Source organism: Haemorhous mexicanus, chromosome 5, assembly GCF_027477595.1.
Source record: "Haemorhous mexicanus isolate bHaeMex1 chromosome 5, bHaeMex1.pri, whole genome shotgun sequence".
In the NCBI taxonomy this organism is placed as follows: Eukaryota; Metazoa; Chordata; class Aves; order Passeriformes; family Fringillidae; genus Haemorhous; species Haemorhous mexicanus.
The window spans coordinates 49,568,327-49,593,910 of NC_082345.1; the positions used below are offsets into that span (position 1 = coordinate 49,568,327).

The window sequence follows — 25,584 nt, forward strand, 5'->3', positions numbered from 1 at the left end:
AACTGTGGCCTGCTCTGATAAGGGAAAGTTGGGTTTGGGGTGGAGTGGTTGAGGTTTTTTTTCCCCCTCCTACTTTCTGATTACAGCTGAACCTATTACAGAAAGGCAATGAATACTAATGAGTTGTACTTTCTACTTTAACCTGTTTGTTTTTTTTTTCCCTTAAATCCACTATGTAAGAACTTGTTTGGCTTGCAAAACTGATCGCTTGGACTGCACAAAACCTTGAACTGAAAACTGTGATGATGGAACACACAGGTCAGTGTGATACAAGTGGAGAAAAAACCCAGATCCTTGAATGAGGTGGAGCTCTGTGCCAGTAGTTGCCTGGCCGAAGACATTCCCTTTGAGCAAAGCTGTTCTCTCGAGCCTGTTGCTGTCTCCTGTGGTCACCTTTGGTGTCCTTTGCCAGGCACTTTTGATGGTTCCTGCCCAGGGTTGCTGTAGCACCTCCTGGCAGGGGCCCAAGCAGGTGCTTGTCCTTTTCCCTGTTGCGCTATAGCTGCCCCCCGCAGTGACCCAGGTGGCTTCTGGCACTGTTGCAGAGGTGGCTCTTCTGCAGCTCTGCGACATCCTTTGAGTTTGCCGGCCTTTTCAGCTGGAGAGGCCTAGTTCTTTGTCTTGCAATTATTTTGGTGTCAGGAGTTTTTGGGCATGGAGGCCACACTGGTTTTGGTGGGGTTTTTTTGTTTGTTTTTGTTGTTGTTTTTTTGGTTTGTGTTTTTTTTTTTTTCTTGGCTTGTGCATCCTTATTTGGAGGGAGGACTTCCAGGAAACTCCTGCAGAAAGGGAGCAGTTCTGAGCAGCAGAACATGTCAGCTTAGGGTGGGAAATATGAGTCAGGTGATTTATTCTCTTTTGTTTCCTGAGAGAGAAATATGTTTATGGGCAGTTACAAGGGATTCAGAATTTTTGACATGGGATAGCTTCAGAAAGGATTTGTGGTATTGAGCTGCAGTCCCGCTGCCTGTCAGTACAATGTGCTGTAACACTGCCTTCTGCAATGTCAGCAAGGAAAAAAGTGATCGAAAGAACTGTCTGCAGAGGAGCAATTACACTACTTCCCACCAGTTCATCAGAATTTTATCTTTGAACAGCTAAGGATGCCAGACAAATTAGTCTACTGCATAATACTGTTCCACTTGAATTCATAAAATGCATGGGAGAAGGGGGGAAAGACCCTGATTTTTCTGGTCTATGACTTTAACATACTCATGACTGCGGTACTGTAGATATGACTCTTCTGCATAGCAAACTGGTTACTCACAGCTACAGTGTTGTAGATATGACTCTTCTGCATAGCAAGTGCATTTTAGACAAGCACTAAAGCTAGGAGGTTTGGCACTAACCAAAAGATTAGTGAAATACTGATCATCAGTAACAGCCCTCATTCTCCACGATGGGATATTATCATGGTTCCAATATAATAAAAAAGAGCTGTGTATGTGCTGATTTCTGTTTTAGCAGATCAATATTGCAAAGCGAGTATACTTGGCCAAGCTGAACTCTAAATATAGACTGAGAGGGGCAGTCTCTTTCACAGCTATCTTTATGGGTACTGCAGGACTCGACAGGTTCCTATGGGACTAGAAGTAGAGAGACGAACTGCAGAACAAGTTTTCTTCACATGATTTTCACTGGCTGATTTCTTCCATACTGACACGTTACCTGAATGTAATTATATTGTAAGTAATGTTTCATTCTCATTTTTTTTAACATTTTAGATTCTATTTCCTTTTTTTTCTGTGAAGAATTCTCAGTGTGTCCTCATTTTAAATTTTTTTTTTTTTTTTACCACAATGACTTAGGAATAAATTCAAAAGTTGTAAGGGGAAAAAAGTCTTTAGGCAAGGTTAAAGTTCTTAAGTGAATTCAAAGGTCCCAAAGTTTAGATTGTTTTGTTGGGAAAATAATCAATACTTTTGTCTAGTGACACTAATGTTTGTATCCTTTCTCATTTGGCACGCCAATGGAATCAAACAAATGTAATATAAACTTTTTTGAATTATTATTGGTAATCTCCACTGTGTTTACATGTGCAAATGCTTAAATAATAAGTGCAGAAACATAGAGTTCATAATACTAATGAATCAAAGGTAGTCACATTTATTACTCCTCAAGCTGTTAAGAAGAGTCTTCCCTAAAGCTGCAGGGAGGTATTAATCAAAAGAGAGACGCAACTGCTCTTCAGAATCTAAAAATAACCAACAGCCTTTGTGCATGAAGTGGTAACTTTTGGCACACCGTTCAAACACAGGGCTCCATAAAGATTCTGTTGGCTGAGTCTGTGCGTGTGGGGAGACAGCAGAGCAGAGCCAGCTCTGGTGGGGATGTGGCTCACAGACTGTGCTGCCTGGTGCCATGTCATGCTCTAGAGGAAGGACAGTGTGCACAGCCATCTGTCCTGAAGTTACTGCTGCACGCCTAAAGATCATATACTAGGTAAGGTTAACCCCTATCATGCCAGCTTTTCTACATTTCCTTTGTACTTTGAGGCAACACTCTGAACAGAGAAAAAAGTAAGTTGTAATAAAAATCTTTTATAGGCAGTTAAAAAGAAATATGGAAGTATCCTTATAGTCTTGTCAGTCTCTACTAGCAGGAGAGCAAGCCCTGTTGTCAGGATTGCTTTCAGTGCTTAGTCTTCAGACTTACTGAGGCTCAATGAATGTCTACTTTGCAGTGTGCTCAGATTTGGGGGAATTATAGAGATCTTCTGCATTTGGTTTGATGAGGGAATGAGTGAGGATTTTCTGCAGACAATTAGGGTTCAAATTTTAAGGTTTTAATTTAAGCGTTTTATTAGGAAGCTGGTCACACTGTGTTCTGTATTTCTTGGAGAGGAAGAAAAAGTTCAGAAGCATGTCAAGAGGACAGTTACCTCATCTAGGATTCAGAAATCACCCTTAGGTGCTTAACACATGTCATCAAGGGATGTTTGCATCTCACGAAGTGCTGATTTATGTTGGCAGATAAAATTGAACTTGAGAGCTTTATAAAAAACTAAATGGGTAAGATGCATTCTAATCCAAATTTAAACTCATCTGTGGGGCACCCTCATTACATTCACTAGCAAGAAAAATGGACATTTAGGCTGTGATTCTGAGGTGAGAAAAGAATATCTTAGAATAAGAGGGATACTACCTGGAGGAATATATTTTTCTTCAATAATTACAGAGGGAGTTTTCAGTGACAATTGTAGACAAACGTGCCTACTTACAACGCCTGGATCTCCTTATGGCTAGAAGTGTAGTTTGTTTCTGGAAGACATGTTTGCAATCACAGTAGTGTAAAGAAAAGCAAAAGACTGATAAGGAATAACATGCAATACATAGAAACTGCCTCCCTAGGTATTGCTTATTTTCTATATATAATCTTCTTTCTAAACTGTTTTTTTATGACGAATCATTCACTGAGTTCATGCACCCAGACTCTGCAGAGAAATTGCTTTTACTAATTTAAGTTCATCCAGTGCCTTTTTTAAAGCAAGGGGTACTAGTCTGAAGAAAAAGCTTTTTAAATTTGTCCAAAACTGTGCAAAGTAGACTACATTTTTTGTTCCTTTTTTCACTAATAATAGCTTCACAGTGATATTCTTAGGTGTGTAAACAGACATGTCTCCCATTTATCTCCTACATTCATACCTGCTTTCCCTGTTTTATCTCTCAATTACTTGGTGCTGAAGGAAGAGGACCTGAGTGACATCTTTCCTGGAAGTGTTATAGTGAAGGTTTGGCTTTCACTGTGGTCGCACCTCCTCTTACCAAGTACTCACCAAATCAAAGAATAATACCCTAAATAAGTACCATTCAAAACAATGCTGGAGCCAGTCAAATTGACTTTTCTCTTTCTCTCTTTTCCCATACACACATGTATGTGCACAAACACAATGCAAAAATGAAATGTTTTCATCATCAAAGATTTCCAAGAATAAAAAAGTGCTATGTATTGAGTTGTCCCTGCCTTCAAGATCTAGTAAGTGTGCTGGTCCTTCAAATCTCTGTATTTTAAGGATTGTTTAGGCTGCTCAGTATTTCCTTGGAACAGGATAGCAACTGTTACAAGTTGTTTGCCACAGCCATATGTTAATTTACCTTTTAAATTATTGTTTCTTTTAGAGACAATGGAGAGGCCTTCCTTGGAATTTAAGCTGCCTGATACTCATGAAGAAGGAAAACTTTATGTGGTTGATTCCCTAAACAACCTAAACAAGCTAAATGTTTGTCCAGCTGAATCCCAGCGCTCACTAGGTATGTATGATAGGTATCTGTGGATTTCTGAATATACAATCCATCTTGTGTGTCCCTGATGTCAACAGCCTAATAGGCCAATATGTATGCCAAGCTCTGTACTAAAAAAGGTAAGAAAAAGATTGAAAATGGCATAATTTAGATGGATCAGACAATGATTTAGCTGTCCCTGCTGAGTATTTCTGCTTTAGGTTCCTGAAAATCCTTGCATTTAGTTAGGGATTTATTTTCAAACCTGAACTTATCTTCTATTTCAGCTGGGATTTATGAGGTGGTCTCTCGCAGGATAATGCCTCTAGTAATGCCCAATATACACCTTCTAGATAAATAGCATCATAGCTCTTCCCAAGCACTAAAATTCATATGTGGCAACAGAAGCACCTGAGAATTTCTGCTCTTTCCTTTAAGACACATCTCCTAAGATCTCAATCCAGCTACCTGAAATATCCTGTGAAACTCTTAAGCATTTTTCTTTCTGGAATTTCTTAACTCACAGTTTCAGTTATGACTCCCACATTTCTACTGGTTTGATAAGGCTTTTGCCTTTGATTTCTCACAGCAACAAGAATATTTTCACACAGTGCTAGCTACCATTTGAGTTCTTTGTGACCTGAAAATATCTTAAAACCTGGAGTTCTTCAGCAGCATTCCACATAACAATATTTGAGTCTGCTTTTATTCCCCTTTTTGCAATGGCAAATTGGAGTGAAGAAATTTATAGATCAGTAGCTAAGTTAAAATGTGGCCGTAACTTAATCATGCTTCTAATTTTGGGTCTTAAATATTTTCTCATTACTTCTGTTTCCAAGTCCCCTAACTTTTCCTAATCCAACTAACTAGAGTGGTGCTGGTTTCCACATTTAACGCAAATATTTTAGACATATCTTGATATTGTCACTTTTACACATGGAAAATTAGACATGGCATGTATAAATTTTATTTTTAAGAAACTTCTTTCAGTGTGACTGTTTTGCTTTCTTTTGCAATTTTATTGGACAGTATTATTTACTTTTAGTGTAAATATACAAGGTTCTGTGGAAACATATATGATTCTCTAGAATAATCACATGCATTTCAGCACTAAAAAATGGTAGCTTAATAAGTATTTTGTTAATAAATTTGTAAAATCCTTTGGTTCCTTCTAGGATTATTCTTTTAATGTAGCTTTTAAGCTTGGAGAGTCTGTAGATATCTCATCCTGTCAGCTAATTTACTCAGCAGCATAAAACTGTTTCTCTTCCCAGAAAATCAGAGACATGTCAAAAGCTGTTTAAAATGCATATGCTGTTTAGTTGCTTCAGTAGGAGCTAAGCAGTAATTTCATGTTTTAGATGATAAAATGTTCCCACTGCTTGCAGTTTGACAAGAATGTGTGCTCACCAATTCCTCACAACACTGCAGCCTGGCACGTTCAGCCTGATGAAATAGTAAGAAGTATTCATTAGGCAGAGCTAGCTCAGACCACTTTTGAGACCACTATTGAGAACTTAGGATGCTTGGCAGGCAGCAGAAGCAGGCCCTGCCCATCCCTATTATTCTGCTTAGAAAGCAATATTGGTGCAGACACTTATTATATTGTTCATTTTTTATGAATGCTAAGGGAGTAAGAATAGAACCTCAAAGGAAAAATATGAAAATATTTCAGCTTACTCACAGACAGGAGTGTGTTAAACACAAAATAAAGAAAAACAGAGATATTCTAAGAGATCTACCAGCTCAGTGAATTGCTCAGCCCTAGGTAGGGTCATTATTAAAGTCCTGTAATGGCATATGCAGCCTTTCCTCAGCTTTATCACTACAGGCTCAGTTGCAAAGACCTCAGAGATTTCCTAAAATCTAAAACAAGAACATGACCAAGGATAACAACAGCTAAAACAAGAACATGACCTAGAAATACATTTTTCACAGATGCACACACTACTCTCCATTTCAGAATGGCAAGAGGGCAATTACAGAAGGATAAATTACAGTAATTTGCATGTAATTTTAGTATGTATGAGACTGACACCAAAGTGAAATTACATTAGCTTTCTCCTCCCCTCAAAACAGAAAATAAACCCAAATCTTTATAAGTTATTACAGTAGTGTACAAACTTAAGATTAAACAAATCTGGCTCAAGTGTAAATTTTTTACATTCACATGAATTTCCTCATGGTGTTCACTTGACTTTTTATCTTTGGGGCTTACTGCCACCTCACACTGATTGCAACTGTTTCTATGAGAGAAACTACTGAATTTCCCAATATATGCAACACATTCTTTAAAAAGCAATGAACCGGCTTGTTGAGCTGATTCAAGGTCAGCTCTGAAAGTGCCTTCCTTTTCCCCCTCATTCTTCCTGTGCTTAAAGGACAACATCTGTACTCTATGTGAGAGTTTGTTCCATTCCTGACAACTGGGAGGATAGGTGCCTCATTTTTTACTGGAATGAAACCAACAAATCCTAAAGATGAAGAAGAATATTGGAAACATTTGTTTTAAGATGAAACAGTCAAGACCTAAATTCTTTCTATCCAACATTAGGGGCTTAACTGAGATGTTTGCTTTGGGAGAATAATCATCCCAGGGATACTTCTCATTAAACAGAAGATGCATATCTAGAGGATGAATGTGTATAATGACTCTTAACTTTGGTTTTCAATTTGAATTTAGCTTTCTTCCCTTTTGAAAAGGTTAAATGCAACCAGGCCCTTACAAATCTGCCTGATGAAAACTTCATTGCAACCTTTGTACATGTAAAACAGCTGTAAAACTCTGAACTGTAAAACAGGTGGACTTCGACAAAACACTGTATTTCAACACAGAAACGTGTTCTAACAGCAATAACAGATGTATAATTTTTTATATTTCCAAAAGCTGAGTTCATAGAGTTGATTTCTTCCCCTTTCATTAGATATCACAGGGAATAAAATCTGTTGGCCAACTATATGATGTATTCTGCATCATTTGATGATGCCAGGAGCATTATGCCATGCTTATCCTAACCAGCCTTAAAAAACTGTATTACCAAATGTCATCTCTTAACAGATGAGGAAGACAACACTGGTGGTACTGGAGAAAGTATGGCAGGGAGCCACACAAGCAACCAGCGTTTGTTCCTCGTCACCTTTGTCCTTACTTTGACAGTCAGTTTGGCGCTTGTTTCATTTGTAATATTCTTAATATGTAAGTAAACCAAAGAGTAGTTCTTAAAAATGTAGGGCCAATTGGAAAAAGAACTTTGCTGGAATGTGTCATGCTACCCTGTAACATGCTGCTCCTGTATTTGCATGGTCAAAGGCTTTGGCTGGTTGTGGGCACTGGGTTGTGGTCCTGGGAGCAGAAGCACAGGCAGACAACACTCTCTCAGGGCTAAAAGGCACTGTTTTATCCTTAGTGCTGAGGATTTGTGAGCTTCAACAGCTGTGAAGAATTTATCTCAGCAGCATTATACTGTGTTGCTAAAAATGCTGGCTGGAAATGAAATTAAAATTGAAAGGTAATTGTATGGCAGTGAGATACTTTGGCAATGTGCCTTCCATTGCTTTCCAGATAAAACTCAGTATTGGGGTCATTCCACTGAAACTGGAATTCCACCCAGGCTAACACTTAAATCAGGCTACCTGCAGGAGGACCTGAGCCTTTGTCATCAAAGTACTGACTGGAAATTGATTTGGAACTAAGAAAGTCTTAAGCATAAGAAAAAGAATTAGGCATTTATCAAGATTTGCATGTAGCATTGATCTATAGACATAATCACTGTTCCACTTTTTTAGGACTGATCAGGCAAGTTTAGCTGAAGACATGGCTTGTTAATGGAACCCTTGTCATCTTGGGGTTTTCTGAGCTAATAATATTGAATAGAATCTGAGGTGCATTATTTCAATTTACAAGACTATTTTGAAAGAATTGGAGCCCATATGAAATCAAGATTTCTGATATCCTGTAGTAGGGAATTTGCTGAAACGTAGTGAAAATCCTGATTTTTCTTTTAGTCCAGGAAATCCTAACCCTTTACTAAATTTTCTTACAAGCACTAAAAGAAATATCAGACAAGTAAAAAACATAAAGTAGATTTTAAGTAACATGATTGTAAAATCCTAATTGAAATATCTCATGCTTGAATTTCAGATTTATTTAACATGGAACTGCTAAAAGTACAGCCTTGGTACAGAAAAATTAGTATTGGGTTGCTCTAGTGGAAAAATTATAAACTGAAGTGAAAAAATTTCTTGCAAGAATTAAAGCAGTTTGCTTGCACTCAGGTTGGTGGAGACCTGGGTTTTTGAAACTGATTTCCGGTGGTGTTTCAGTTTATGTTACAATGTTTTATTAGATACATCTAGATATAGTGTGTTCTATGATCTGAGGTGTTTGCAAATCACATGCATGGATTCCTTTAGCATTGCTACTATAGTACTTAAGCTTCAAAACCCATGGGTAAATTTTTTAACTTCAGAAGGCCAAAATAAAAATAGCTCCAGGAGTGCATATTGGCATGCCAGAGGAGGCTGGCCTCGAAATGTCAGCATTTGCAAGAATTTTTCTTTTATTTAAAATAAAATAAATGCACTTACTTGCCACAAATTGGATCTCAAGCCCCAAAATAAGACATTTCCCTGTTGACACTAATGGATATGCTCCTGAAAACTGTAAAAATTATCTGAGCCATAAATGATTTTATTACTCTGCACTAAACTAAAAGAAGAATCCAGCAAATAAGCAAAAAAGAATGCAGTGAGCAGGTAAACCCACCACATGTATAACTTCTTATTGTTAGGTTTTGTAGCTCTTTTTCTGTTTAATATTTTTAGTCATCATAATTCCTTACAAAGTCTCACAGGAATACAAGTGAGGGTGGTGATGCTCTTGACTTAAATGTTGCCAATTTAATGTGGTACATTCTCCTTTTCAAGTTCAAACTAGAAATGAGGTGGACCAAATATCAAGCAGACTACTATCTGAAAAGAAGAACATAGAAGAGCTGAAGAAACTTAACAATATTATATTAAAGCATCTGAATCAATCCAGAATTAAGGAAAAGCCTTCTGATCTTCATGCTTACTTCTTTACCCATGCTGAGCTCAAAGTCCCTGGAGAATAAATCTTCTTTGGGAAGAAATTCAGCATATTCATAACTCAGACATGTTCACATATGGCACACAGGCTGCTGAAACATGGTTCCTGAAACATTGCTGGAAAAGCCAGCTGAATGAAAAATATTAGCAATTAGTACTTTACCCTGTTTTACGTGGGCATAGATTTGTAATACCAAGCCCATAGGATTCACAATAAACAATGGATTGTCAGCTTGGGGCAAAACTACCAGATTCCCTGTGCATTAAGAATCACAGGGGTAAGGGCCTAGTTTTGCTTTAAAAGTAAGTCAATGATCACAGAAAATCACGAGTTCTATTCACATGATTCCAGTATGACCTTGTTCACTTAATCATTCTTCTGTTACCTTTGTACAAGCTTTCTGTTTGTTTCTATTGCTATTTGTATTTAAAGATAACTTCGGATTTCATAACTTATAAATGAATCCATTTCTGGCCTATAATTTTGTGGTTTTCCCTTCTGTGCATCTAAATGTACTGATATACTACTGTTTTTGTGAAACAAACCACCTACACTTGAATAACAACAAAGCCTTTCATAAGATGCCATAATCAGCCCAAATTTGTATTGACAGAGTGAGTGTCCTATTGGCTGACATGAAAAATGTGTTTAGAGGACTCAGTCTGGTAAAGTCACAGCATCATCACAGCCACTCTATCTCATAGCAATGCCAATACACTGTACTCTCAATCTGCAGGTGAAGCCCAAGTGTTTTTATGAAGTGATGTGGGGAAAACACTACTTGTTTTTGTACTCTTCCCTGTAGTTTCTGCTGGTCACCATCAGAGAAGGGCCAGATGAAATATGGTTGGAACCTTCATGGATTTAATGTCGAGAGATTAGGGGATAAAAGGAGCCACCCTCTCTGAATTCACACTGTTGTGGAGACAGACACCTAAAATTGTGATCACATAAGGGACTGCTGGGTACCTTTGTAATTTTTTTAGTATTCAAAGCCTTCTACTGAAATATACATTAACAAGGCACCTCTGTAATCAAGGAATAAATTGGTTACTCTCATCATGACAGTGGAATGGCAGCTGACACTGTGGAATGTGTCTAACATCTTTTGTTTTACCAAAAGTTCTCAACCTCATCCAATTCTTTCTTATTTTTTCTGGACAGTTTTACAAAAAACTCACCAAACTCAATGGCTAGCATTGCAGTCTTCTTTTCCAGAATTCATGATAGTCCTTTCTGGGATGACTACTCCATTGTCTGCAACAAAGGAGAACTAAGTCCAGGAGAATTTCTTGGTGTCACTCTACCTGGATTTGCCCACCAATTCTATTCCTGTTATGAATGCTTTCCTTTACACCTATGTTTTACATCACCTTCTTACTATTTCCTGATTTTTATTTTCCTGATGTATTACTGTCAAGTTATTAACATGAAAATAGTGAAGGTTTTGGTTTCAAGAGTTCATTACTCCTGCTGTTACTTCCCAGCTGCAATTTTAGTTATCTCCTCTGGACATCACAAGTAGTTTTTACAAAGGTGACTCTTAATACAGCTATCAGAGAATGAAAATATAAGTGTAGAAAACTTGTAAGGAAAGGAACCCTGAAAGTCTAACCCAAACATCTTTCTGTAAATGCTATTAAATGATAAAGGAAAGGTATCTTAAGAATAAAATCATGACACTTGCAGTGTTGCTTCTCAGTACTTCTCTGAGCTGTCACCTGCTTTTTAGCGACAGTGTTAATTTCTCATCTCTCCCCATTGTAGCTGCTGTAACTGCTCTCAAGCTCCTGCCTCACATTGACACACATCCATACTTGTAAGTCAGGGAGAAGCACTAGTATTTGGCACTCAGTGTATCTCAAATGTAGATTTGTCACATCCCTCATTACAACAGCAGTTATCAGAGCAGTCTGTGGTCCACTAAAACTGATACCAAGAGCCAAGAGATTTTTTTTTTCCTGGCAGGAAACTGTAAAAAAAAAAAAAAAAAAAGCGTGCTAGAGCAGCAGTCCCCAAAGGTATGAGAGTTTCCTCATCTCTCTGGTGTTGTCCTCAATTATTCTTAATCTGGTTGTTCAATCAGTACTCATAATAAATCCGCTTTTTCTGTCTCTGCTATTCATTAAAAGTGGTGTTGTTTCATTCCATGGCTTCATCCTGCAAGATGGTGAGTGATCTCAACTGCCCCAGACCAGCTGAGTCATAGGAATGTACAGGTGTGCTCAGTATCGTACAGGACTGAGGCCTCAAATCATCCTTTTCATATTTAATTGCTTCTTCACTTGCAGTGGTCAGCAATTAAGATCAGTGACTGAAGAGGTGCAAAGGTCAAATGCTGATCCTGCTAGTGCTGTTAAAACACACCTAATGTTGGGAGAAACTTGCAGACACAGAGGGTGCGGGGTAGCGGTGATTAAGGCTGCCTTTGGCTTCTCAGCTCAAGTTAATAATATTTAACAATATCCATTTACTGTTAGAACTGCTTCTATACGCTGTCAGAGGAAGGGCTGAGAGCAGAGTACCACAATCCCCCCACCAACACTTTCTGGAGGACCCCCTACAATCTCCTTTAGGGGAACTTTTCTGTCTAATCTACTGACAGTTGAGTAGTCCCAAGCAAACCAATACTTGACACAAAACCTCCTATAAATCTGACCCTGAAGTGAATTTCAGCTCAGTTCGTAGGCCCACAATCCTCATCTCAAGTAAACAGCTAAGTAAACTCCAAGCTCCAGCTGCATGTGATGAAACCTCTGTGCTGTACATGGATGTTTTGATATCTCCTGCAGACATGGGTAAGATCTCTGTTCCTGTATCCTGCACATCTCAAGGGTCTTTGCAACGTCTGGTGTTACAACCAGAGGAAGATGATCTGACAGCTTCATCTTACAGTGATCACAGCTGTTCTTGGTAGTACTGCTTCTTCCCTTTTTCTCTTATTTGTAGGCTGTAGAGGTATCTACCCAAAGTAAATCATTCACCTTTCAGCAATTCCACTGTAAATGAAAAGAGTGCACAGAGGGTTCAGATAGATTTCCCAACATGCCACTGACACCTCCTGCAAGTACTATCATTGCTGAAATGACAACATGGTTTCAGGAGATTTTCTGCTGAATAAACCTGGACAATGCTAGAAAAATGCTGGTAAGCGAAGAAGAAAAAATGGAATATTTAAGCAAAATTATACTTCCATCTCCCATCAAAGGCATCATCATGCCAGTCCCTGAAGGGCTGTCTGAATCTTTAGGTTGTTAGGTAATATCAGTAGACAAAATACTTTCTTGCCTTGGTTAGCTTGCTGATAAATTCACTCCCTTTTTCCAGATACCCACATCAGCCCTTGTTCTTGTTAACATCAAACCATCAGATGGTGTCTGACTAGAAAATAGTATCTGACAGTATCTGTGGGGGGAATGTGCATTACTAAATAGTAGAGGGTCAGCTGGGGCAGGCATTTGCTTGCCTTGCTTGGGGTCATGTTACCTTGAGAATATCAGCTTGTACTTGGCTTTGTGCTGCTCTAGAATGAAACAGCTCAAGCTCAACACCTGCAAACAGCATGTAAGGACTGAGGGCAAAATATCCTTTATAGACACCTGTCCATGTCAAGGGTTACATAAATCTGAACAGTGGGCACCTTCAGCTGAAAACAAGGTATGGACAATAAAGAGGGATTCTGAGAGAAAATCAAATCCATCCCTCTGCCTGACAGCAGCATTCAATTTACTCCAACAACTCCTGACAGAGGCTTGTCTATTCACATTGTAAAATACTCAAATATGGATTGTCCACAGGCCTCCCCTTCTAATGTTCAACTAAATGGACATGGTTAAATCTATTTTTCCTGAAGTCTAACTAAAATTTTCCCTGATGAAATTTAAGCCCATTATCAACTGACCAATTCCTTGTGAACATGAAAAACAGTTTGTACCTTCCATTTTTTCACTTATTTGATATTATACTATATAATTTCCTGGAAAAAAAAAAAAAGTAAAACCTTAAGAAAGCCTTTTTGCCCTCTGAGATACCTGGAATTTTAATCTAGCATTTATTCTTAAAGTCTAGTATGAGTTCAGTTCATGTGCTTTGTTCACTGATAACAATACAAAGCTGAACACAGCTTATTAAAAACAATGACAATGATGTGAGAACTCTGAATGTGGAAAAAGAGAAAATACCAGAAGAGGCAAAAGGATTTGCCACAAGTTTGTTAGAATGCACACTCTGGAAGTTGATCTGTTGAGTGTGGCACACAATCCAAACTCTTCAGGAATCCTCAATATGGACAAGGTATTTGAAAATTGAGCAGAGTGGAATAGTGTTGAACGAAGAGAAGAACCATTGTCAGAACATGAAGTGTATGAAGAACAAAATTCCACTTCATTGGGTTTTGAAGTCTTTGAAGATCAAATATTTACTTTTGTTTTATCAAACATAGTCTTGTAAAATTACATAAGACTTCCTACAATATGAATTTTAAGGTTCAAAATTCCAAGTTTTCTTATTAATTTCTCCATGTCTGACTGGAGTTTGTGTTCTTGAGATACAGAACCTACCCCACTGGAAATGGAAGCAATGTGTTCCTTGAAAACTTTACTGTTTTAAAAATATCTATTTTGACAGACAAAACTGCAATTAGTTCTAATTAGAACTCTGGTTAAGAAAAACAAATGATAAAACAAATGCCAAGTAGCAACTGAAAAATAGATTCATGTTTTGACTAGCAACTGAAAATCATTTGTGTGAGAAAATGCTTGTCTTGGTCTTCCTATAGGCTGCTAGTATAATTATCTTGGAGGTGTTGGTGAATAATGAAAGTTGGATCAAAACCTCAGATCTCAGCCCAGTGCTGCTGGGATTTAGGAGATTGTTATTTTCAATTAAGAAAAAAAAAGCACCTTCAGTCCATTACATGTTACTGTTCTTATTTTCCTGACGGATTAACAAGAATACCAAGATTTAAAGAGAGGGATGGAGGGGGTGAGTGTACTGTCACTTCCTCTGGGATACAGAAGAAATAATAACACTGAGGCCAAAGAACTTAGTCCTATTCAAGAGCCTAATGAATCTTAGAATTTAAGAAAAGGCTTTTGTGGGCTCTGTTTCCGATCCTTTCTCTGGTTTCTGGGCCACACTTCAGCAATGGAAATGCTGTCCACGATTCACTGATGAGCCAGCAAAACCCCTGAATGGTAATGAGAACCTTCCAGCAGAAACAGTCACAGCACAGTGCTGCTGCTAATTTGTCACTGTGAGCAAACCGCCTTACACACAAGGGTGAAAAGACAATTTAAAAATTGATTGCCTGCCAATTTAAATATCTATTAATAATTATGGGTTTGCTTTTGAGTTCTGCACTGCTCATTTAATCTTAATATCTTCTTCATCACATTACTGACTTTGGAAAACAGTGTCTGTCTACAAGGTGACACAAAATGCTGAAACTCCCAGACACCCTTTACTCCACAGCAAAAGCTCATGGATAATTCATTAACTTCCCATTTTTACGGTGGATTTTTTTGTTGTTGTTTGTTTTTGTTGGTTTTTTTTGGGTTTTGGGTTTTTTTTGAGTTTGTTTGGTTTTGGGTTGTTTTTTTTTAAGATTTAGTTTTTTCTTAAAGCAACACTGAAGCATTTTCTTCAGAAGAAGTCTCCCTGAGTACTCAAAATTATATGGGTGGATATTCATAATGAATTAAGGTGATAGGACAATAAGTAATGGTTCAAACTGAAGAGAGAGAATTTTGGTTAAATACACAGAAGAAATCCTTTACTGTGAGGGTGTTGAGGCAAAGAAACATGTTGCCCTGGGAAGTTGTGGATGTCTCATTCCTGGCAGAGTTCAAGGCCAGGTTGGATGGAGTATTGAGCAACTTGATCAAGTGGTCTGTGTTCGCGGCAGGGGCTTGGAACTAGATGATCTGTAAAATCCCTTCCAACCCAAACCATGCTATGATTCTGATTCTGTATGTAGGTAACAACAAAAATATTTTCAGTGATTTTTTAACAGAAGGTATGACATGGATTCTATGTCTTTTCATGCATTCAGATTGGTGTGTTTGAGCTGCTATTTTGATTTGAAATAGCTCTTAGGTTGCACTTCTTGCATGGATATGATGAGTCAATGCTCCAACTCCCTGAGTTCCTAGTGTTTAGGAGCTGGTTTGAGACTACATTCAGCTTCATGCAAAAATCTGTAGCAGGAGGATTCCCGGCTATGGGCACGTAGTCAGCTCGCTGAAGTGCACGGGGAGTGAATGAAATCCAGGGAGCTGATTCAGCATCTATAGATAAGTACTGATGGACTCAGAGTCTTCTCCTTGAGGAGGGGTGGTACCGACAGCACATCGAGAAAAACTGATAAAAGAGGAAAACCTCCAGAATTTGAAACCTCTTCCCTAACGCTGTTCACATTTTTTGTGTCTTCCGCAAGAAGCAGCCTGCCAAGATGCTTCGGGGCGTTGCTCAGCGCTGCGGCGGGGGCGGCGGGCGCGGGCACTCCCGGCGGGCGCGCTGCAAGCGGCCGCTCCCCGAGCCCGGCGTAGCGCCCGCGGGCCATCCCCTGCCCGGGGACAGCTGGGCACCACCTGGGCACCACCTGAGCACCACCTGGGCACGGGCGGTGCACTGGGGGGGTCCGGGGGGTCGGCGGGCTGCGGTCGGAGCGGGGCCGAGGGTGAGCGCAGCCCCGCCGAGCTCTGCTCAGGGGGCCAGGGAAGTGTGCGGGCTGAGCAGCCGGGCTTCTTCATGTTATAAATAAGAAGCTTGACTATGCCAATATTCAAGCAGCAATCAATTTATTAATTAATATGGTAGAGTATGAGCAACACAGCGCTTGGTACAGTGGGGACAGTTTCCCTCCAACTGCACGCCGATAGTTGGGGCTTACGGGTATTTATAGGGGTACTCATAAGCTTTCTCAGCAGTTTCTATTCCAATTTTTACTCATCAGCAGTTTCTATTTTCCAATTTTTACATCACAATTCTATATACGATTGTGATTTAGTTTTTCTCAGGATGTGTCACAAAAAGGAGTAACCCCCAGATGGTAGTAGTAGTTTCCAAAATATTAGTCCAGGTTTCCGCAAGAATAAAGACGGATCCCATCTGGTGAAGTCCAGCTCCCCAGATGTGGGTCCACCTTTTAATTACAATGACTATAAATCTCATAACAGTGATATCCAGCTTCCCTTGGTCAAAACCACAAATCCTTGAGATGATGTTCATCTTCCTTTCTCAAGCTGTTTTTCTCTATTTTGTTAAGGCATGAGGTAAGCATATTTCCTTTATATATATTTTTCCAAATCTATAGTTTCAAGGATAAAAGCAATATTCTAAAATTATACTTCAAAAAAAAAAAAAAAAAGGGTTATTATTGCAGCACTCTTTAAGGCCTGACTAAAAACAAAAATCAACATCCTTAACGCTTTAATTCAAATGCTCCTAAAACAGCCAAGGTAAATTGCAAACAAAGGGTAGGTTCAAAGGCCTTCTTCCATGCTTTACTTTCCTCAGTTATTATTAGAATTTGCAACTGCCCCATTGTTGGACTCCACAAATATCGCAATCACAAATACACACATTGCCTGTATGTACCTGACGCAAAACACAGCTTTGTATTTCACATTCAGGGCCCTCAATTTTTTACTCTTCCCTCGCCCCCAACTCCCCGCCACAAGTGCTAATGACTTCTTAATGAATTTTGAGACGTCTGTTGCTATTTGATGGAAGATGTCGAGTCAGGTACTCACCAGGATTGCAGATGAAGAGTAAGAAGACTTGGCGAAAGGGCAGCAGGACAAAAACATTACTTTGAGGAGAGAGAAATATGATCCAGTACACGTGTAATATCTACCATAAACACGCACTAGTGTAGTCATTTCATCCCCCCATTTTCTGGGATTTTGGGGGTTTTTTCAATTGCATTTCTTTTGATCATATCTTCTTTCCAGAGTGTTTGTGAGCCTTTCTTTTCAGGGTCGCAAGATTTCGTTTCCCGTCCCGAAAGGAAATTTCATTTCCTTTCGGGACGGGAAACGAAATCTTGCGATTTCAATGGGAACCAAGGGGACAAGCTTTGGTGCAAGTCCCTGCACTGGATGGCATGCCATGCCTTTTGATGGCTTTGACTGTGGCCCAGATTTTTTTTTTTTTTTAATTATTTTAAGTATCCTCACCACGTCCCTGATATCTTCCCCTGCAAGTTGTGTCTGCCTCCTTGATTTTTCCCCTGCTTTTGCAACAGCTGTGAGGTTAGTTCTGGCCTCTTTTGGTCCTTTGCACTGCACCTCATTTCTGCCCAGACCACTTTCTCGTAGTCTCTAAATTTACCAATTTTTTTTTTTTTTTTCCTTCAATTTCATTTCCATTGATGGCATCTCCATTTCAGAGTGCTCCTTAGCCCTTCTTATTTGTTTTGACTTACCGCAGGGATCAATTCTTGCAAGCCAAGAGGTATGTCATGCATGTCCCTGCACTGGATGGCATGCCATGCCTTTTGATGGCTTTGACTGTGGCCGCGATTTTTTTTTTTTTTTAATTATTTTAAGTATCCTCACCACGTTCCTGATATCTTCCCCTGCAAGTTTTGTCTGCCTCCTTGATTTTTCCCCTGCTTTTGCAACAGCTGTGAGGTTAGTTCTGGCCTCTTTTGGTCCTTTGCACTTGTCATGGTCTGAGCCTGGCGAAATGCCAGTGCTTCCATGAGAAAACCTCTTTTCCTGGTATCTGCTGTGAGATGTGATCAGAGACAGAGAAGAGCAGGCTCTAACTTATGATTGAAAGGAAAAAAACTTTATTAACATAGAACTACAGGAAAAAAAAAACACACAGAACACGGGATGAAAACCTTCCAAATTTCCTCCTCCTCCCCCCACCAAATTTCTTAATTCCGCTGCCACCCTTTGGATAATCAATTCTCAGTTCTTTGAGAAGAGAGGAGTCCCTCTTGCACTACAGACTTCACCCAGGAAACAGTCGAAACTTCTCGTGTCTCTGTGTCACGTGTGGCACCGCCCGGAGAACATTTTGCCATCGTGACCTCTTCCTTCCATGTCCAGTGCTCTCACCACTGCACATGGACCAGAGCTGCTTCTAGGGTTTTTCCCTTTAAGGATGCTTTGTCCAGTTCCAAAAAAGAGCACAGTCCCTCTCCTTTTGGGACACCTGTCCCCCCCATGTTTCACCCCCTGGGGCTGAGGGGTCTCTCGAACAGAGATCATCTTCCTCTTCTTCTTCATCAAAGACGGAGGGCACCACCACAACCCCCCTCCACCCTTCGTCTCTGTTCACATACCTTCACATCACCGCACTCTCCTGGCTCTGAGCCATTGCCTCCCCCTAGGATGCAGTCTCTGTGTCACAGGAACTCAAGGGTTCTGTCCATAGCTATCCAAGAAAAGTCCAGCCAAAAGCCACTCCATCATCTCCTCCCACCTAGAATTCTTCTCAACTTTTTCTCAATCTCACCAACTCCAGGAGGAATCAGCATTTGCAAGGTTTCCATCGTCCCACGAAGGGTTAAAAGTCCCAGGCTCTGCTGGTTTGGTTCATGAACTCCCACGGCTGGCTGCTCTGCTGGGCACCCCCTCCCTTCTTCACTCCAGCCGTGCTATCACAGGCACAGGCTGCTCTCTCTCTCTCCCTCCGGGGGGGAATGGGGGATGGCTGCCCGAAGCCCTCGCAGTGCAATGCTCCTCCACCCTTCGGCCCAGGCCTGGCCAACCTCCCTCCGGCCACATGGCTCCCCTCCCCCCTGCCCAGCTAGGAGCTGGACAGGGGAGAGGTCTCCTTTGGTCCAGGGCCGGAACTCAAAAGGAAGGTCCAGCGGGAGTTCACAGCTTTTAACCCCTGTGTTCTCAGAGGCGTATCCATGCCCTCAGTGGACAAACCAGGTGCCAATATTAATATCTGGACACCGATTGGCGTGACCACACCATCCCAAAAAAACTATTTCCTCTCAAACCACGACAGCACTGCACCTCATTTCGGCCCAGACCGCTTTCTCATTGACTCTAAATTTTCCAAATTTTTTTTTTTTGTCCTTCAATTTCATTTCCTTTGATGGCATCTCCATTTCAGAGTGCTCCTTAGCCCTTCTTATTTGTTTTGACTTACCGCAGGGATCAATTCTTGCAAGCCAAGAGGTATGTCATGCATGTCCCTGCACTGGATGGCATGCCATGCCTTTTGATGGCTTTGACTGTGGCCCAGATTTTTTTTTTTTTTTAATTATTTTAAGTATCCTCACCACGTTCCTGATATCTTCCCCTGCAAGTTTTGTCTGCCTCCTTGATTTTTCCCCTGCTTTTGCAACAGCTGTGAGGTTAGTTCTGGCCTCTTTTGGTCCTTTGCACTGCACCTCATTTCTGCCCAGACCACTTTCTCATAGTCCCTAAATTTCCCAAATTTTTTTTTTTTTTCCCTTAAATTTCATTTCCATTGATGGCATCTCCATTTCAGAGTGCTCCTTAGCCCTTCTTATTTGTTTTGACTTACCGCAGGGATCAATTCTTGCAAGCCAAGAGGTATGTCATGCATGTCCCTGCACTGGATGGCATGCCATGCCTTTTGATGGCTTTGACTATGGCCGAGATTTTTTTTTTTTTTTAAATTATTTTAAGTATCCTCACCACGTCCCTGATATCTTCCCCTGCAAGTTGTGTCTGCCTCCTTGATTTTTCCCCTGCTTTTGCAACAGCTGTGAGGTTAGTTCTGGCCTCTTTTGGTCCTTTGCACTGCACCTCATTTCTGCCCAGACCACTTTCTCGTAGTCTCTAAATTTCCCAAATTTTTTTTTTTTTCCTTAAATTTCATTTCCATTGATGGCATCTCCATTTCAGAGTGCTCCTTAGCCCTTCTTATTTGTTTTGACTTACCGCAGGGATCAATTCTTGCAAGCCAAGAGGTATGTCGTGCATGTCCCTGCACTGGATGGCATGCCATGCCTTTTGATGGCTTTGACTGTGGCCCAGATTTTTTTTTTTTTAAATTATTTTAAGTATCCTCACCACGTTCCTGATATCTTCCCCTGCAAGTTGTGTCTGCCTCCTTGATTTTTCCCCTGCTTTTGCAACAGCTGTGAGGTTAGTTCTGGCCTCTTTTGGTCCTTTGCACTGCACCTCATTTCTGCCCAGACCACTTTCTGGTAGTCATTTCATCTCCCCATTTTCTGGGATTTTGGGGGTTTTTTTCAATTGCATTTCTTTTGATCATATCTTCTTTCCAGAGTGTTTGTGAGCCTTTCTTTTCAGGGTCGCAAGATTTCGTTTCCCGTCCCGAAAGGAAATTTCAATTCCTTTCGGGACGGGAAACGAAATCTTGCAATTTCAATGGGAACCAAGGGGACAAGCTTTGGTGCAAGTCCCTGCACTGGATGGCATGCCATGCCTTTTGATGGCTTTGACTGTGGCCGAAATTTTTTTTTTTTTTTTAAATTATTTTAAGTATCCTCACCACGTCCCTGATATCTTCCCCTGCAAGTTGTGTCTGCCTCCTTGATTTTTCCCCTGCTTTTGCAACAGCTGTGCGGTTAGTTCTGGCCTCTTTTGGTCCTTTGCACTGCACCTCATTTCTGCCCAGACCACTTTCTCATAGTCCCTAAATTTCCCAAATTTTTTTTTTTTTCCTTCAATTTCATTTCCATTGATGGCATCTCCATTTCAGAGTGCTCCTTAGCCCGTCTTATTTGTTTTGACTTACCGCAGGGGTCAATTCTTGCAAGCCAAGAGGTATGTCATGCATGTCCCTGCACTGGATGGCATGCCATGCCTTTTGATGGCTTTGACTGTGGCCGAGTTTTTTTTTTTTTTTAATTATTTTAAGTATCCTCACCACGTTCCTGATATCTTCCCCTGCAAGTTGTGTCTGCCTCCTTGATTTTTCCCCTGCTTTTACAACAGCTGTGAGGTTAGTTCTGGCCTCTTTTGGTCCTTTGCACTGCACCTCATTTTGGCCCAGACCACTTTCTCGTAGTCTCTAAATTTCCCAAATTTTTTTTTTTTTTCCTTCAATTTCATTTCCTTTGATGGCATCTCCATTTCAGAGTGCTCCTTAGCCCTTCTTATTTGTTTTGACTTACCGCAGGGATCAATTCTTGCAAGCCAAGAGGTATGTCATGCATGTCCCTGCACTGGATGGCATGCCATGCCTTTTGATGCCTTAGACTGTGGCCGAGATTTTTTTTTTTTTTTAAATTATTTTAAGTATCCTCACCACGTCCCTGATATCTTCCCCTGCAAGTTGTGTCTGCCTCCTTGATTTTTCCCCTGCTTTTGCAACAGCTGTGAGGTTAGTTCTGGCCTCTTTTGGTCCTTTGCACTGCACCTCATTTCTGCCCAGACCACTTTCTCGTAGTCCCTAAATTTCCCAAATTTTTTTTTTTTTTCCTTAAATTTCATTTCCATTGATGGCATCTCCATTTCAGAGTGCTCCTTAGCCCTTCTTATTTGTTTTGACTTACCGCAGGGATCAATTCTTGCAAGCCAAGAGGTATGTCGTGCATGTCCCTGCACTGGATGGCATGCCATGCCTTTTGATGGCTTTGACTGTGGCCCAGATTTTTTTTTTTTTAAATTATTTTAAGTATCCTCACCACCTCCCTGATATCTTCCCCTGCAAGTTGTGTCTGCCTTCTTGATTTTTCCCCTGCTTTTGCAACAGCTGTGAGGTTAGTTCTGGCCTCTTTTGGTCCTTTGCACTGCACCTCATTTCTGCCCAGACCACTTTCTCATAGTCCCTAAATTTACCAAATTTTTTTTTTTTTTCCCTTAAATTTCATTTCCATTGATGGCATCTCTATTTCAGAGTGCTCCTTAGCCCTTCTTATTTGTTTTGACTTACCGCAGGGATCAATTCTTGCAAGCCAAGAGGTATGTCATGCATGTCCCTGCACTGGATGGCATGCCATGCCTTTTGATGGCTTTGACTATGGCCGAGATTTTTTTTTTTTTTTAAATTATTTTAAGTATCCTCACCACGTCCCTGATATCTTCCCCTGCAAGTTTTGTCTGCCTCCTTGATTTTTCCCCTGCTTTTGCAACAGCTGTGAGGTTAGTTCTGGCCTCTTTTGGTCCTTTGCACTGCACCTCATTTCTGCCCAGACCACTTTCTCATAGTCCCTAAATTTCCCAAATTTTTTTTTTTTTTCCCTTAAATTTCATTTCCATTGATGGCATCTCCATTTCAGAGTGCTCCTTAGCCCTTCTTATTTGTTTTGACTTACCGCAGGGATCAATTCTTGCAAGCCAAGAGGTATGTCATGCATGTCCCTGCACTGGATGGCATGCCATGCCTTTTGATGGCTTTGACTATGGCCGAGATTTTTTTTTTTTTTTAAATTATTTTAAGTATCCTCACCACGTCCCTGATATCTTCCCCTGCAAGTTGTGTCTGCCTCCTTGATTTTTCCCCTGCTTTTGCAACAGCTGTGAGGTTAGTTCTGGCCTCTTTTGGTCCTTTGCACTGCACCTCATTTCTGCCCAGACCACTTTCTCGTAGTCTCTAAATTTCCCAAATTTTTTTTTTTTTTCCTTAAATTTCATTTCCATTGATGGCATCTCCATTTCAGAGTGCTCCTTAGCCCTTCTTATTTGTTTTGACTTACCGCAGGGATCAATTCTTGCAAGCCAAGAGGTATGTCGTGCATGTCCCTGCACTGGATGGCATGCCATGCCTTTTGATGGCTTTGACTGTGGCCCAGATTTTTTTTTTTTTTAATTATTTTAAGTATCCTCACCACGTTCCTGATATCTTCCCCTGCAAGTTGTGTCTGCCTCCTTGATTTTTCCCCTGCTTTTGCAACAGCTGTGAGGTTAGTTCTGGCCTCTTTTGGTCCTTTGCACTGCACCTCATTTCTGCCCAGACCACTTTCTCGTAGTCCCTAAATTTCCCAAATTTTTTTTTTTTTTCCTTAAATTTCATTTCCATTGATGGCATCTCCATTTCAGAGTGCTCCTTAGCCCTTCTTATTTGTTTTGACTTACCGCAGGGATCAATTCTTGCAAGCCAAGAGGTATGTCGTGCATGTCCCTGCACTGGATGGCATGCCATGCCTTTTGATGGCTTTGACTGTGGCCCAGATTTTTTTTTTTTTAAATTATTTTAAGTATCCTCACCACCTCCCTGATATCTTCCCCTGCAAGTTGTGTCTGCCTTCTTGATTTTTCCCCTGCTTTTGCAACAGCTGTGAGGTTAGTTCTGGCCTCTTTTGGTCCTTTGCACTGCACCTCATTTCTGCCCAGACCACTTTCTCATAGTCCCTAAATTTACCAAATTTTTTTTTTTTTTCCCTTAAATTTCATTTCCATTGATGGCATCTCTATTTCAGAGTGCTCCTTAGCCCTTCTTATTTGTTTTGACTTACCGCAGGGATCAATTCTTGCAAGCCAAGAGGTATGTCATGCATGTCCCTGCACTGGATGGCATGCCATGCCTTTTGATGGCTTTGACTGTGGCCCAGATTTTTTTTTTTTTAAATTATTTTAAGTATCCTCACCACGTTCCTGATATCTTCCCCTGCAAGTTTTGTCTGCCTCCTTGATTTTTCCCCTGCTTTTGCAACAGCTGTGAGGTTAGTTCTGGCCTCTTTTGGTCCTTTGCACTGCACCTCATTTCTGCCCAGACCACTTTCTCATAGTCCCTAAATTTCCCAAATTTTTTTTTTTTTTCCCTTAAATTTCATTTCCATTGATGGCATCTCCATTTCAGAGTGCTCCTTAGCCCTTCTTATTTGCTTTGACTTACCGCAGGGATCAATTCTTGCAAGCCAAGAGGTATGTCATGCATGTCCCTGCACTGGATGGCATGCCATGCCTTTTGATGGCTTTGACTATGGCCGAGATTTTTTTTTTTTTTTAAATTATTTTAAGTATCCTCACCACGTCCCTGATATCTTCCCCTGCAAGTTGTGTCTGCCTCCTTGATTTTTCCCCTGCTTTTGCAACAGCTGTGAGGTTAGTTCTGGCCTCTTTTGGTCCTTTGCACTGCACCTCATTTCTGCCCAGACCACTTTCTCGTAGTCTCTAAATTTCCCAAATTTTTTTTTTTTTTCCTTAAATTTCATTTCCATTGATGGCATCTCCATTTCAGAGTGCTCCTTAGCCCTTCTTATTTGTTTTGACTTACCGCAGGGATCAATTCTTGCAAGCCAAGAGGTATGTCGTGCATGTCCCTGCACTGGATGGCATGCCATGCCTTTTGATGGCTTTGACTGTGGCCCAGATTTTTTTTTTTTTAAATTATTTTAAGTATCCTCACCACGTTCCTGATATCTTCCCCTGCAAGTTGTGTCTGCCTCCTTGATTTTTCCCCTGCTTTTGCAACAGCTGTGAGGTTAGTTCTGGCCTCTTTTGGTCCTTTGCACTGCACCTCATTTCTGCCCAGACCACTTTCTGGTAGTCATTTCATCTCCCCATTTTCTGGGATTTTGGGGGTTTTTTTCAATTGCATTTCTTTTGATCATATCTTCTTTCCAGAGTGTTTGTGAGCCTTTCTTTTCAGGGTCGCAAGATTTCGTTTCCCGTCCCGAAAGGAAATTTCAATTCCTTTCGGGACGGGAAACGAAATCTTGCAATTTCAATGGGAACCAAGGGGACAAGCTTTGGTGCAAGTCCCTGCACTGGATGGCATGCCATGCCTTTTGATGGCTTTGACTGTGGCCGAAATTTTTTTTTTTTTTTTAAATTATTTTAAGTATCCTCACCACGTCCCTGATATCTTCCCCTGCAAGTTGTGTCTGCCTCCTTGATTTTTCCCCTGCTTTTGCAACAGCTGTGCGGTTAGTTCTGGCCTCTTTTGGTCCTTTGCACTGCACCTCATTTCTGCCCAGACCACTTTCTCATAGTCCCTAAATTTCCCAAATTTTTTTTTTTTTTCCTTCAATTTCATTTCCATTGATGGCATCTCCATTTCAGAGTGCTCCTTAGCCCGTCTTATTTGTTTTGACTTACCGCAGGGGTCAATTCTTGCAAGCCAAGAGGTATGTCATGCATGTCCCTGCACTGGATGGCATGCCATGCCTTTTGATGGCTTTGACTGTGGCCGAGTTTTTTTTTTTTTTTAATTATTTTAAGTATCCTCACCACGTTCCTGATATCTTCCCCTGCAAGTTGTGTCTGCCTCCTTGATTTTTCCCCTGCTTTTACAACAGCTGTGAGGTTAGTTCTGGCCTCTTTTGGTCCTTTGCACTGCACCTCATTTTGGCCCAGACCACTTTCTCGTAGTCTCTAAATTTCCCAAATTTTTTTTTTTTTTCCTTCAATTTCATTTCCTTTG

The 25,584-nt window shown here is 40.5% G+C and overlaps 1 protein-coding gene across 2 annotated transcripts; it reads left to right on the plus strand.

Annotated features, from left to right (window-relative positions):
* The first annotated feature begins 1,691 nt into the window (after window positions 1-1,691).
* On the plus strand, window positions 1,692-11,428 carry LSMEM1 (leucine rich single-pass membrane protein 1). Of its 2 annotated transcripts, XM_059847114.1 has the most exons (4): window positions 1,692-2,442; window positions 4,119-4,250; window positions 7,279-7,416; window positions 9,147-11,428. In XM_059847114.1, exons 2-4 carry the CDS (start codon window positions 4,124-4,126, stop codon window positions 9,332-9,334), a joined length of 453 nt encoding a protein of 150 aa, XP_059703097.1. In that variant the 5' UTR covers window positions 1,692-2,442; window positions 4,119-4,123; the 3' UTR covers window positions 9,335-11,428. The 2 variants fall into 2 exon arrangements, with proteins under 2 accessions (XP_059703097.1, XP_059703098.1); XM_059847115.1 differs by lacking the exon at window positions 1,692-2,442 and having other exon boundaries at window positions 3,981-4,250.
* The last annotated feature ends 14,156 nt before the right edge of the window (window positions 11,429-25,584 follow it).

Coding starts and splice junctions, on each gene's coding strand:
- LSMEM1 (XM_059847114.1), top strand. CDS start 4,124: ATGGAGAGGCCTTCCTTGGAATTTAAGCTGCCTGATACTCATGAAGAA. Junction 4,251..7,278: donor TGAATCCCAGCGCTCACTAG/GTATGTATGATA, acceptor ATCTCTTAACAG/ATGAGGAAGACAACACTGGT. Junction 7,417..9,146: donor ATTTGTAATATTCTTAATAT/GTAAGTAAACCA, acceptor CTCCTTTTCAAG/TTCAAACTAGAAATGAGGTG.